General features: G+C 39.7%; 1 protein-coding gene across 9 annotated transcripts in view; it reads left to right on the top strand.

The window, feature by feature from the left end:
• Nucleotides 1–13,500, top strand: part of KCNH7 (potassium voltage-gated channel subfamily H member 7) — a 343,750-nt gene that overhangs the window by 241,809 nt on the left and 88,441 nt on the right. For all 9 annotated transcript variants that reach the window (XM_073305646.1, XM_073305643.1, XM_078847950.1 and 6 more), the window contains one exon: nt 2,750–2,964. In XM_073305646.1, coding sequence (XP_073161747.1) covers nt 2,750–2,964 — 215 coding nt within the window. The remainder of the gene's footprint in view (nt 1–2,749; nt 2,965–13,500) is intronic.

The raw sequence follows: 13,500 nt of genomic DNA, 5'->3' as shown, positions 1-13,500 counted from the left end.
GACAGTGCAACACTGCCCCGCCAACGTGCCTCACATCTGATCTAGAGGGATTTCGTTTGGGGCAAAGGGAGGGATATTTCATTTCCCATGTTTATTCAATCCCTGGTCTCTCTGCTGAAACTGTCAAGAAGGGGCCAATTAGCATCAGTGGTGGTGGTATTTTGTTTTGGTTTTTTTTCTTTTGTTTTTTCCTCTCCCTGGTACAGACATCTGTCTACTAGGAAATGAATCCAGAGCAGCTCACAGTTGGGAGTAATTTTCAGTCACTGCAAACCGGACATTTGGGATTAACCCAGTAATGTCCTTTAATGAAATAACGTTATTAACTCATTGTCAATAAGATATTTTAAACCTGGAAATTACTTTTTTTAAGCCAAAGGATAAAAAACCAGTGTGCTATAATACTAATGTTATAGAAAGGGAATTAATTTGCAAACTGGATACTATCAGATTAGGCCTGAATAGAGACTGGGAGTGGTTGGGTCATTATAAAACCTAAACTTAATTTCCCCAATACTAATTTCTCCCTACTGTTACTCACACCTTCTTGTCAACTGTCTGTAATGGGCCACTCTCTTACCACTTCAAAAGTTATTTTTCCTCCCTTGGTATCCGGCTGTTAATTGATTTAACTCGTTAGACTGACCTCACACTTGGTAAAGCAACCCCCCATCCTTTCATGTATTTATACCTGCTCCTGTATTTTCCCTCCAGTTATCCGATGAAGTGGGTTCTAGCCCACGAAAGCTTATGCCCAAATAAATTTGTTAGTCTCTAAGGTGCCACAAGGACGCCTCCTTGTTTTTATTAAATCTCTAGTGAATCACTAGTCAAAGAGCTAGTCAAACAAATAAAGCCATTTCTCAGAGAGGGGTAATTAATTTTATCTCTAAACTTCCTTACGGTTCTCCAGTCCCACTCCCCTCTTTAAAAAGATTACTTTGTACCAAGCACATTTTCTGGCTCTCAGACCAGTGCAGAGTGTAGAGTAATGATCAGCTGTATAGATTCAAATGCCTCTGTGCAGTATTGGAAAGAGCTACCTTTAACCGACATCCATTTCATGAAGCATCTGAGTTGCAGTTGTTTTTGAACAACTATCATGAATCTTATTAGAAGAACACAAGGCTCTGAAATGTATATGGAATATGATAGGAAGTCCTATTTCTCCCAATAATTTGTTGAGAATGACAATTGTAACAATACTTCTTGAAAATTAGTGCACTGGTATAAGAGGTTTTTCAGGAACATTCCATAATATTCACGAGTCAAATCCTAAGCCCCTTATTCAGTTGAAGTCAATAGGAGCTTTGTCTAAATAATGTCTGAGTAAAAATGCAATAAAAATCTCAGGTTTTGGTCCATTGTTGGGTGCCTAAAAAACCAAAATGAAGACCATATATTAATGTATACTTCAATTCAAAGAACAGTTCTAAAATTCTTTTAGTAGTTTTACATATGGTTTATTGGACCAAATCCATCCCAGGTATATTTCTATTTGCTCTAGTAAAGTTGTATAATGGATGAATTTAACTCACTGTATATATTTAAAAATATTCCTTAGAACCAGTTATGAATCTAATTTTATTTAGACTCTCTATACACTGGACCAGTGCCACCTGAGACTGGAGCACTACCAAAGCGGATCAGATTATAACATTGGCTAAATGACCATATGACAAATTACATAAGTAAAGTGCAGTCTGTTGAGAATGCAGTAATAGTAAATTGGTCCTCTGTGGAGTAGACTTCAATAAACAATATGAGAATGAGATTACTGATTGAAAACTGTTTGGTACCATTTTCTCTCTATTATAATCCTGGTCACATGGATGAAAAAAAAATGAGATTTAGAATCTATATGCAAATAAAGACACAGCAGGCATTAAGTACCAGGATATCACAATAGATGCATCATGCTAAGGGACCTAGATGTCATAGCTAATTAATTAAACCAAGGGAATGAAGAGAGACACAGGTTATAAAATACCTTAATGAGGTAGATAAATACTTGTTTTTAGTAATATCACTTCAATTTTTTGCATGTAAAATTACTACTGCTTCTCCATCTCCACTGTAATTATTTTAAAGATGGATGTCAAATAATTTTAAACCATATCTGCACTCAATTGACTGTTGTCTAAAATACCTGAAATGATTTAATCAGCAGGATTTGGAGAAAGGGCAAATATTCAAATAATATTACTCAATTTACCAAAATATGCTCAGCTTTTATAATTTATAATTTTACAGACATAAGCAACACAGATGTGTTTAACCAGTAATAAAAAATAATCTTGTGACTTGGCTGTTCAGTGAGTCACAATGCTGAAGACTACAGCTCTTGAGCACCCAGGCAGAACTGCCATTCCTGTACAAAATCAGTTCCTGTGACCTTCTTTCACTTTTATATGTAAAGTAAGGACATTATATTTCCAACCTATATTGTGACTGGTTCAGAATTTTTAGGGATATATATACACAGCAACCATTGACATAGTTTATCCATTGACTTCATGTACAGTACCGTAGACTGTGGACAAAGAGAATTGTGTATGCCCATCCAAAAGCAAATTTGTGCCTTATTGGCCAGTAAAAGTCCTCTTTTTATACAGACTTTTTTATTATAAACAAAATTTAGATTAACTATTTTAGGTACATATTTCTGTGGTTCATCAGTTAAACATCATGGATAAAGTCTTTAGTTCTCTCCATTTGTCAAATATTAAGTATGCTTTCCAATTTTTAGGGCCTTTCAATCATATCAAGTCAAGTCTATTGGGATCCACATCGGATTCGAACCTCAACAAATATAGTACCATCAACAAAATTCCTCAGCTCACTCTGAACTTTTCAGATATCAAAAATGACAAAAAGTCTTCATCACCTCCTTCTTCAGAGAAAACAATTATTGCACCCAAGGTGAAAGATCGAACGCACAATGTAACAGAGAAGGTTACCCAGGTAGGATCTGGTTTACAATCCAATACTTTTCGTTCTCTGAATTCCTAGTCTATGTTTTAATTTTATTAAATTCATTTTTCACATTGTTTATTCTGAAACCTTGCTCATCATGAATGATTTGGATGTTTCCAAAACATTTTAAATTATTGGGGTTTGTGCTTTCTAGTTCAATTATTATCCATGCCAGGCGTAAAAGGCGTAGTTTTGTTGATGTTGCTAAGCTTCTCCTAAAATGCCCTATTATACTCCAAAGTGGCGTAAATAGTTAAAAACGTTTACTATTCACTGATGATGGGATGTAGTCTGTTATTTATAGTGTTTGGGCATTTACTTTATTGCCACCCAGTGTCCACGGTGACTCTACATTAGTGATTCCTGACAGTGCATGCTCAATCAATATGTGGCTAATTTTGTGTAGCTTCTCATTCTGTATTCCTTTTCCTCAACCAACTTTCTGAACTTCTGGCCAGTGCAAAGTACAATGTAGCGGTAAATGATATGTGATTATGCTACTGCTATTGGTAGCATAATGATGCCCACTAATTTATGTTCCAGTTCCTTATCTTTTCATATTACCTTTCTCTGTGGGCCACTTTTTCTCACACACATACAAAAACAGCTGTCAAAATCAGATATGAAGGCCCTTGGACTTCATTTTTACAATTTGGACCAAAGCAAGCATTTTCTCCGTGTTTCCATCTGCATACATACAAATATATGCTGGCACCTTCTGTTTGTTAGCATCTGTGTATGCCTATGATAACTTCTGCCAGCAGTGGGGATGTGATGTGTAACTGAAGCCAAGTTGAGCACTCAGAAAATTTGGCCCATTTTTAATGACATTTGTTTTAACCTGCTGAAATATGTACACAAACCAAATCTGGCTGGTGTAGGATTAACCATACCCTAACAGCAATGTGTACAGTAGACTGAAAGTCTATAAAACTGTATCATAAACATTAATGCCTTTTATACCATAGCCTTTTGTATGTGGAGGGGTGGAGCACAATCTCAGGAAGGGGAGTGGAGAGATTTTGCCTGGAGTGGACACAATCTCACCAGAACAGGATAAATATGATTGGTCCCTTTGGTGTACATGCTCTTTCTGTGCAGAGTGGAGATTGGCCCATGATCTGGGGGAAGGAGTAGGACATCAGGAACAAGCATTCCCTGTGTTCCCTACAATCAGGGAGTACAGGAACTGTTACTGTGACGGTTTCTTTTGTCCCTCCACTCCTGTGCCTGAGCACAGGAGGTGGTCACAATTTGTCCCTAGCAAACTGATCTGCATGGTGATAGTGTGGATGAGTCTGGGTGTGTATGCATAAAATATACAGTACAGTAAAGTGGCAGGGGAGAGAGAGAGACTATATACACACAATTCACACTTTCTGTATTTAGGAAAGTATAGTGCAAGAACAGACTCTCATTGTCTGTTCTGTTCTGCAATATAAGATTGTGCTGTTGTGGAGTTATCTGTTGTTGTGGAGTTATCTGAACTTAATAATTTATTGAACACAGGAAGATACTGAAGAGTCCAAATACAGAGACTACAGAGGCTGGAAAGGTCTTCATCCATTATTCAATATGATCTATACCCAGCTTGTCACTATAGGATGTGTTGCTCTCTTGCCAGACTGATGAACAGAGTAGAATACAGATAAATGGAATAAGTTTCCATTTTTAAGCCCTAAGAAGCAGCTAATGGGAACTCCAGTGAATTTTCATTGCACACTTAGGAAATCAGCCTACTTTTAGCTGGACAGTGCTAGTTAATGGCCACAAGAACGTCAGGAGTTATACTGGTTACTGGCTGGATTGAAGGATAGGGCCCTGAGAGTTAAGAAACCAGTGATAGATGAAACTCTAGAGGCCCGAAAGGTCACTATGGATCAGCATGCAAAAGTTTGGGTGTTTATTTAAAGCTTACCAGAGCTGCTTCAATCTGTAAATATCAGAAGACTTTGCTTTCTTGTGAGTTTTTCTGTGCTTGCTGCCATCAGATGGACAGGAAAACTGCTAGAACAGCCTTTCTTTTAGCATTCAGTGACTCATAATTCCAGTCCCAGCTAAAACAGCAAGTGCAGTGGTGTGAGAATACACAAAAATCAAGCTGAGTTCAATTTTAGCTTAGGGAAGAAGCCCTGATTCATTCTTGTTTTGTACCCTATCCACTTCAATTATCCAGAGTTCCAACCATTAAAAAATAACATTTTTCTTGGCCTCCTTTCTATATTCTAGGCCTGCTGAGTTGTGCTGATTTTTAGAGAAGTATTTTCAAAAATTTATATGGGGTCTGACCATAATAGGAGACACAGAGCTACAGCTGGCATGCACCACTTTGAAAATATACCACCAGAATACTTTTGAATTTTGTAGGATATAATAAATTATTGTATTTGTTTGGAGGAACAATCAAACTCTTGCATTAAAAGACTAGCAGTCATATCTCTGGTGACTCAATGAGGTTATTCTCCTGTATACAGGGTTACAGTCATATGGAACATGAGTGGAATACAACACCAAGAAAAATTTGAAGTCTCACAAAACATAATGATACATTAGATTTCAAGCTTTAATGTTTATAGTCTACCAAAAGAGATCAGATTCAGCCTCTGCTGGTTCAAAGGTACAAGTTGCATTGATCTGTGCCAATGGGAGTTGCTGCACCCAAGTAGATTCTGCCCCAGTGAGCAGAGATGCTGTTACACCGCCATTCTCTGGAGGAGTAGACAGTTCCATCAGAGGCTGGCAGTTTAAATTCTCTCAGAGGCTCCATAGGAGGGCCACTAGTAGAGTCTAATGTGAGGATGGTTTGTGAATCCATATCCCCTGGCTGCCATAGTCACATCATCTTTGAAAGCAGCACAGCCCTCTTTTGTGTCTGTAATGTATCTCTTAGTGCCTTTGGAGCTCTCTGCTATTAGAGATAGTCCTGTCTCATACAGAATCTCTACCCATTCTGCACAGACCTAAAATGGTCTTCTTAATTCTAACCTAGCCTGACATTTCATACAGCAGTGGCCCTTAAAATTTACTAGTTAAGTAAGATTTTTCAGTTTGATAACCCTCCTGTTTGCAGCTTTCAAGGTATTTTCTGTAGTAAACACTGAGAAGGACAAGTGAAATCTGCAGACACTTAGGACACACACACACACACACACACCCGTTTATATACTGTGTCCTAGGTAAAACCAGGAGGATTTTAAAGAGCTATCATGCCATTATAATATATTGCACAATAGATGGCATAACTATCCATGAGGAAAAGTTTTCTTCAAATTCTACTGCACTTTTGCCCTGACTGCATGCCATTCAATGTTATTTGAAGGCTTTCCACTTTATCTGTATTCCAATCAAATTTTCAGTTGATCAGTAAGTATTAACACAATTTATAGGTCACACATCATTTCTTCACAAAACCACTCAGTCCAAGTGAAAACATGACCAGACACTTCAGATCAGTCTACAGTAGAGGTAACGGTTGGTTTTAGCTTCAAAGAAAATTATTTTCCTTCCTTTTAATATGTATTAAAAGTAACCACTTCATTGTGAGAAGTCCATTGCATCAGCTGTGACATCAGTGAAATAGGGCATACGTCATATATTCAGCAGGCATGTTTGACCTGAATATTCTTGGTACATTCAACAGCAGTCAAAGAGGCAACAGGAAATAGAAATTAGTTGTGACTTTAGCCCAGTTAATCAATCTCAAGAACCTTTTAGAGACAATCCTAAGTAAGCCTCCCTCCCTCTGGTCCTCATGCAGTGCCTGGCCAGAGCTGCAGTCCTTGCTTCCTTGTGAGTACAAGGAATGCTCTCTACATGCCAGGAAAGCTGACTAGCTGGAAGGGTTCTCCCAGCACATTCGCTTAAGGGGTGCAGCAATGTCCATGTGCCTGATGCCTACTGATGGAGTGCCAGTGGCATTGAGCTCCCTACATGCACAATGTGTCATGGAGTTCCTGTTGAGACTGTGTAGCTCTGCATTTACACCACTGCCTAATAGGCAAGACTAATATCTAAGGGCAAGATTTTCAAAGGCATTTAGGTATCTAAGATGTAGATAGGTGCCTGGTGGGATTTTCAAATGCACCTAGATTTGCATCTTTAGGCACCCAAATACCTTTGAAAATCTGACCCTATGAGATTTAGGGAAATTATTTAAGGCCACTGAAGGCAATGGAAGTCTTTCTATTGACTTCAATAGTAACAGCTACTATTATTATTTTTATTGACCCAGTGCCTAGAGACCAGCCAGGCTAGGTCCACAATGTGCTAGATGTTGTACAAATATATAGAAAATGCCAGTCCCTAGCCCCAAACTGCTTACAGTCTCCATGGACATAGGGTCAGGCCCTAAATACTTGGCCAATGGGAGATTGCTGAAGATGAGAAGAACTGTTTATCAGCCTGCATGGAAGTATTAATGGCATAAGGAGGATCTCATGTAAGATAGCCTTCTACTTTCCATAGGCCTGATTTCTTCTTACTGCCTCTTTATACTGCTGCCATGCCAGACAGTTTCCATACTCCTCTGCCCCTTGACAGAAATATAAAATAACATATTGTCCGTCCTACTGGAGAAATAGAGATAAAATTTGTATTAGTTCTATCTTAAAATCAGTTAGTCCCTAAAATGTAATTGGATTCTTATCTTTCCCATAGTTCCCTTTAGATAGTTAACTTGTGCCTTCAACCACTGCACTTTCTTCCTTGGTCAGTCGTGAAAGATTTAATCTCTTCTGGGTCAATTTTCATATATTTTAAATTATTCAAATTAGTTTTACAGAGAAATCTTTTTACATCTAATATGGCAAAAAGTCAAGTTTCATTAAAAAGCCTAGGTTTTATAAGTTATGCAAGCATAAGTCAAGCTTGATTGTCTTTTTCTAAACTCTGATGGGCTAAATTAGTGCCAATATGCACAATTCCTATCTGCTAATGATTCTACGTTATGGGCAGATTTTTTTAAAATCTACATTTATTCCCCAAACAATTTAGATATTATGAAAGCTCCAACAGAAATGTCTCAGATCAGCTTGACCTGCTGAGAACACTAATTCTCACTAAATTTAAAATTAAATGTGAAATGCTCTGTCAAAAATGCTTCATGGAACACTTCCAATTTAATTTGACATAATCTTATGTCTCTATTAACTTTGTTTCTTTCTAAAACTCTCTAATACAGAACCACATTGGAAATATAACATTTACTGTAATGAGAGAAAAATCTAGTAGCAGAAAGATATTCCTTCCTGCCTTATTACCTTCATTTCCCAGACTTTTCCTTTATTCCTAATGCCTAAACTACATAAGTAGGTACAGGGTCAAATCCTCATCTGGTGTAAATAGATGTAGTTCCATTGAAGTCAATAATAGTATGCCTATTTACACCAGTGGAGAACCGTGCCAATAAATTATATCTGTCTGCCTTTTGCAGGCAAATTCAGTTTATCCAGGAATAAGTTACATTTTATTTCCTGGTTTCAGAGTAACAGCCATGTTAGTCTGTATTCGCAAAAAGAAAAGGAGTACTTGTGGCACCTTAGAGACTAACCAATTTATTTGAGCATGAGCTTTCGTGAGCTACAGCTCACTTCATCGGATGCATACCGTGGAAACTGCAGCAGACTTTATATACACACAGAGAATATGAAACAATACCTCCTCCCACCCCACTGTCCTGCTGGTAATAGCTTATCTAAAGTGATCATCAGGTGGGCCATTTCCAGCACAAATCCAGGTTTTCTCACCCTCCACCCCCCCCACACAAATTCACTCTCCTGCTGGTGATAGCCCATCCAAAGTCACAACTCTTTACACAATGTGCATGATAATCAAGTTGGGCTATTTCCTGCACAAATCCAGGTTTTCTCACATCCCCCCCACCCCCATACACACACAAACTCACTCTCCTGCTGGTAATAGCTCATCCAAACTGACCACTCTCCAAGTTTAAATCCAAGTTAAACCAGAACATCTGGGGGGAGGGGTAGGAAAAAACAAGAGGAAACAGGCTACCTTGCATAATGACTTAGCCACTCCCAGTCTCTATTTAAGCCTAAATTAATAGTATCCAATTTGCAAATGAATTCCAATTCAGCAGTTTCTCGCTGGAGTCTGTTTTTGAAGTTTTTTTGTTTTAAGATAGCGACCTTCATGTCTGTGATTGCGTGACCAGAGAGATTGAAGTGTTCTCCGCCTGGTTTATGAATGTTATAATTCTTGACATCTGATTTGTGTCCATTTATTCTTTTACGTAGAGACTGTCCAGTTTGACCAATGTACATGGCAGAGGGGCATTGCTGGCACATGATGGCATATATCACATTGGTGGATGTGCAGGTGAACGAGCCTCTGATAGTGTGGCTGATGTTATTAGGCCCTGTGATGGTGTCCCCTGAATAGATATGTGGGCACAATTGGCAACGGGCTTTGTTGCAAGGATAAGTTCCTGGGTTAGTGGTTCTGTTGTGTGGTATGTGGTTGTTGGTGAGTATTTGCTTCAGGTTGCGGGGCTGTCTGTAGGCAAGGACTGGCCTGTCTCCCAAGATTTGTGAGAGTGTTGGGTCATCCTTTAGGATAGGTTGTAGATCCTTAATAATGCGTTGAAGGGGTTTTAGTTGGGGGCTGAAGGTGACGGCTAGTGGCGTTCTGTTATTTTCTTTGTTAGGCCTGTCCTGTAGTAGGTAACTTCTGGGAACTCTTCTGGCTCTATCAATCTGTTTCTTTACTTCTGCAGGTGGGTATTGTAGTTGTAAGAAAGCTTGACAGAGATCTTGTAGGTGTTTGTCTCTGTCTGAGGGGTTGGAGCAAATGCGGTTGTATCGCAGAGCTTGGCTGTAGACGATGGATCATGTGGTGTGGTCAGGGTGAAAGCTGGAGGCATGCAGGTAGGAATAGCGGTCAGTAGGTTTCCGGTATAGGGTGGTGTTTATGTGACCATTGTTTATTAGCACTGTAGTGTCCAGGAAGTGGATCTCTTGTGTGGACTGGACCAGGCTGAGGTTGGTGGTGGGATGGAAATTGTTGAAATCATGGTGGAATTCCTCAAGGGCTTCTTTTCCATGGGTCCAGATGATGAAGATGTCATCAATATAGCGCAAGTAGAGTAGGGGCTTTAGGGGACGAGAGCTGAGGAAGCGTTGTTCTAAATCAGCCATAAAAATGTTGGCATACTGTGGGGCCATGCGGGTACCCATAGCAGTGCCGCTGATCTGAAGGTATACATTGTCCCCAAATGTGAAATAGTTATGGGTAAGGACAACGTCACAAAGTTCAGCCACCAGGTTAGCCGTGACATGATCAGGGATAGTGTTCTTGACGGCTTGTAGTCCATCTTTGTGTGGAATGTTGGTGTAGAGGGCTTCTACATCCATAGTGGCCAGGATGGTGTTATCAGGAAGATCACCGATGGATTGAAGTTTCCTCAGGAAGTCAGTGGTGTCTCGAAGGTAGCTGGGAGTGCTGGTAGCGTAGGGCCTGAGGAGGGAGTCTACATAGCCAGACAATCCTGCTGTCAGGGTGCCAATGCCTGAGATGATGGGGCGCCCAGGATTTCCAGGTTTATGGATCTTGGGTAGTAGATAGAATATCCCAGGTCGGGGTTCCAGAGGTGTGTCTGTGCGGATTTGATCTTGTGCTTTTTCAGGAAGTTTCTTGAGCATCAACAACACAACTAGTCATGGGGGAAAAAACTGACAAATGTCCTTTTTTTGTGAATTTGACTAGAGGTAAAATTTTCAAAAGTGAATTTGGGATTTTCAAAAGACACGTAGGCGCTTTTGAAATTTCACTGGGTCCCTATCTGCATCTATAGGTGCCTACATACTTTTGAAAATCTGGCCCGAGGCCTCCTCCCATTTGTACTCTAGGAAGCTCACCATGTTTCCAGCTTTCTAACACAGCAAAGAAGTTTTTATACCAGGTTTGAAAACCCAATGCAGAGATAAACCAACAGGATATGAGAGTAATGATACAGAGGATAATGATGAGTCAGTGTCATGGTCAGGCTGAAGCAGTGCTCCAATATTTTGTTCTGGACTGGAGTGCATCAAACAATTCCTCTCCTTCATTCCCCACACACAACATACCCTGACTATTCAACTTCTTTCTTCTATCCCCCAGAGCCACATCTCTCTTTCCTTGTTTTTCCATTCCTCAGCTTTATTGAAAAAAAGCCACTTCCCACTGCTGTAGTCTGGCATCTCCACCAGGATGGTGGCTATCTCTATAACCCAATGCCATAGAGGGTTGTCAGCTCATGCACTGCACTGAGTTGTCCGAAAGCATGAGAGTCTCATTCTGTGGAGTTTGGTATATCTGTGATGCATCACTAATAGTGGACCTAGTAGCTGCAGAATAAGAAAGAAGGCAGAATGGTTCCTTTTTCAGAAAGTATCTAGGGGACGGAAGGAAAATATTTCCATCACTTCTATCACATTCTAAAGCTGGGTAGGACATTCAAGGAATGAAAAAGAGAAGGGAGATGGTACAAGAGTGGTGAGACAGAGAGGAAGGAAATTAATGGAAGTGATGATTGGAAATATTATCATTTTTAAAGGCCAGAGGGGAAGTAAAGGATAAAAGAAGGTTAGCAAGCTAATAAGAGCAACTAGAGGTTTGGCTGAGGAAAAGAAAGGGGAGGAAGAATCCCTGAAAGAATAGCAGTGATTACAACAGAAAAGAAATACTAATTTAAGTGAAAAGCAAAATTGGGGAGAGGAGGAAAATAAGTACAAACAGTATCTTACAACTGATAAAATATGGAACGCAGAACATAATTCTTTCCCTGAAGTGTTTACAGACAGTCTGAAGATATGAACAAGTATAAGACAATGAACAAGCATTGAGTGGTGAATGATCACTGTAGTTATACTATTTCATTGAACAGGTGCACTTCGGAATTTGTTGAAGGAGGAAAGCCTAGGATGTAGAGGTACTAGCATGTTCCTAGTGCCATAATATGGAGAGTGGCAAAAAAGACAAAAGGAGATTTCAAGAGAGAATCTGGGAAGGACAATAGGTGTTGAAGGGAGAGATAATGGCAGAAATGTCAATAGTGGTTGAGTAGCGAAAGTTTTTTTTTTTTAAAGTAAGCATGTGAACCTTGAAATGTACGTGGAAGAAAATGGGACATCAGTGCAGATATTCTGGAAAAGGCTTTCAGTTACAAGAGTTTCCTTCTCAGTCTTCTACTGAGGGGGAACATGGGTCTTGCACTGACTGGAAAAGTCAGAGAGAGTAGAGGTCCTTAAATCCACAGTACAGCCCCCTAAATCCAAGTAGCTTCTACAGTTTCAATTGCCTTCACTACTCCCCTGGCTCCATGTGCCTTCCAGTAACATAGTTCCTGCAGAAGCTGTGCTGCCAGGAAATCCCCCAGATCACAGCTTGTCCTAGAACATTGCTCCTAAACCATGGGTCCTACAAACCAGAGAGAGAACCCATACAAGTAACGTAGACTTGGGCACAGATCGTAGCAACATAGACTCATAGAAATGTAGGGCTGGAAGAGACTTTGAGAAGTCATCAAGTCCAGCCCCCTCTGGTGAAGTAGGACCAAGTAAACCTAGACCAGCGAAGAAAGGTGTCTGTACAACCTCTTCTTAAATATTAAAAACCTCCAATGATGGGGATTCCATAACTTCCCTGGGAAGCCTATTCCAGAACGTAACTACCTTATAGTTAGAAAGATTTTCCCATTAACTAACCTAAATCAACTAACCTAATTTGTCAAGGGTGTTTTGAATTCTAATCCTGTACTCCAAAGTGCTTGCAAACCCTCCAAGCTTGGTGTCATATGCAAATTTATTAATGAAAACTAGCATATTCTACACTCCATTATCCAAGTCATTAATGAAAATAATATTTACTAGTACTGGACCTATGACTGAACCCTATGGAACCCCCAAACATCCCAGTTTGAAGAACCAATTACTTTTTCAGTATCATCTTTCGACCAGTTGTGTGCCCACCTTATAGTGATTTCATCTAGGCAACATTTTCCTAGTTCACTTATGAGCCAAATCAATAGAAGATGGGAGCCTAAATAGCTTTGAGGTTCTCAGCCTTGGTGACATACTCTACTTTGACTTGATAGTTTTTAGGGTAGCAAGAGCATGCCACATACAACTGTTGTCCCACCATTCATGGTTCCACTCTCTACCTCTCAATATGTGGGCCTGGCCCCTTCTGGACCTTCCACAAAGGGGCTTCTGCATAGTCTAAAGGAATGGTGGAGATTTATGCTGTAGAGACAGCAATCTCTCTTTAATAAATACCCCCAGCTTGGATTCATAGGCTTCATCTCCCCTCCAGTGAGCAGTGAGCATGGGGGAGATGGGACTTGCAATTAAGAGGGGGAAAAGTGACTTGCCTGGAGAAAAATAAAAAAGGGAGATTTTGTTAACGAATTAAAACATTTGAAAGTATGAGGAAAATCCAAGGCTGTTAAAAACACTGAAAGGGAAAAAACACATTAAATTAAAGAAGCAAAAAGAAGGAAAAAAGAGAAAGAACTTAAATCAATGA

Source organism: Lepidochelys kempii, chromosome 11 (genome assembly GCF_965140285.1).
Source record: "Lepidochelys kempii isolate rLepKem1 chromosome 11, rLepKem1.hap1, whole genome shotgun sequence".
Taxonomy (NCBI): domain Eukaryota; kingdom Metazoa; phylum Chordata; order Testudines; family Cheloniidae; genus Lepidochelys; species Lepidochelys kempii.
This window is presented reverse-complemented; position numbering and strand designations above follow the sequence as displayed.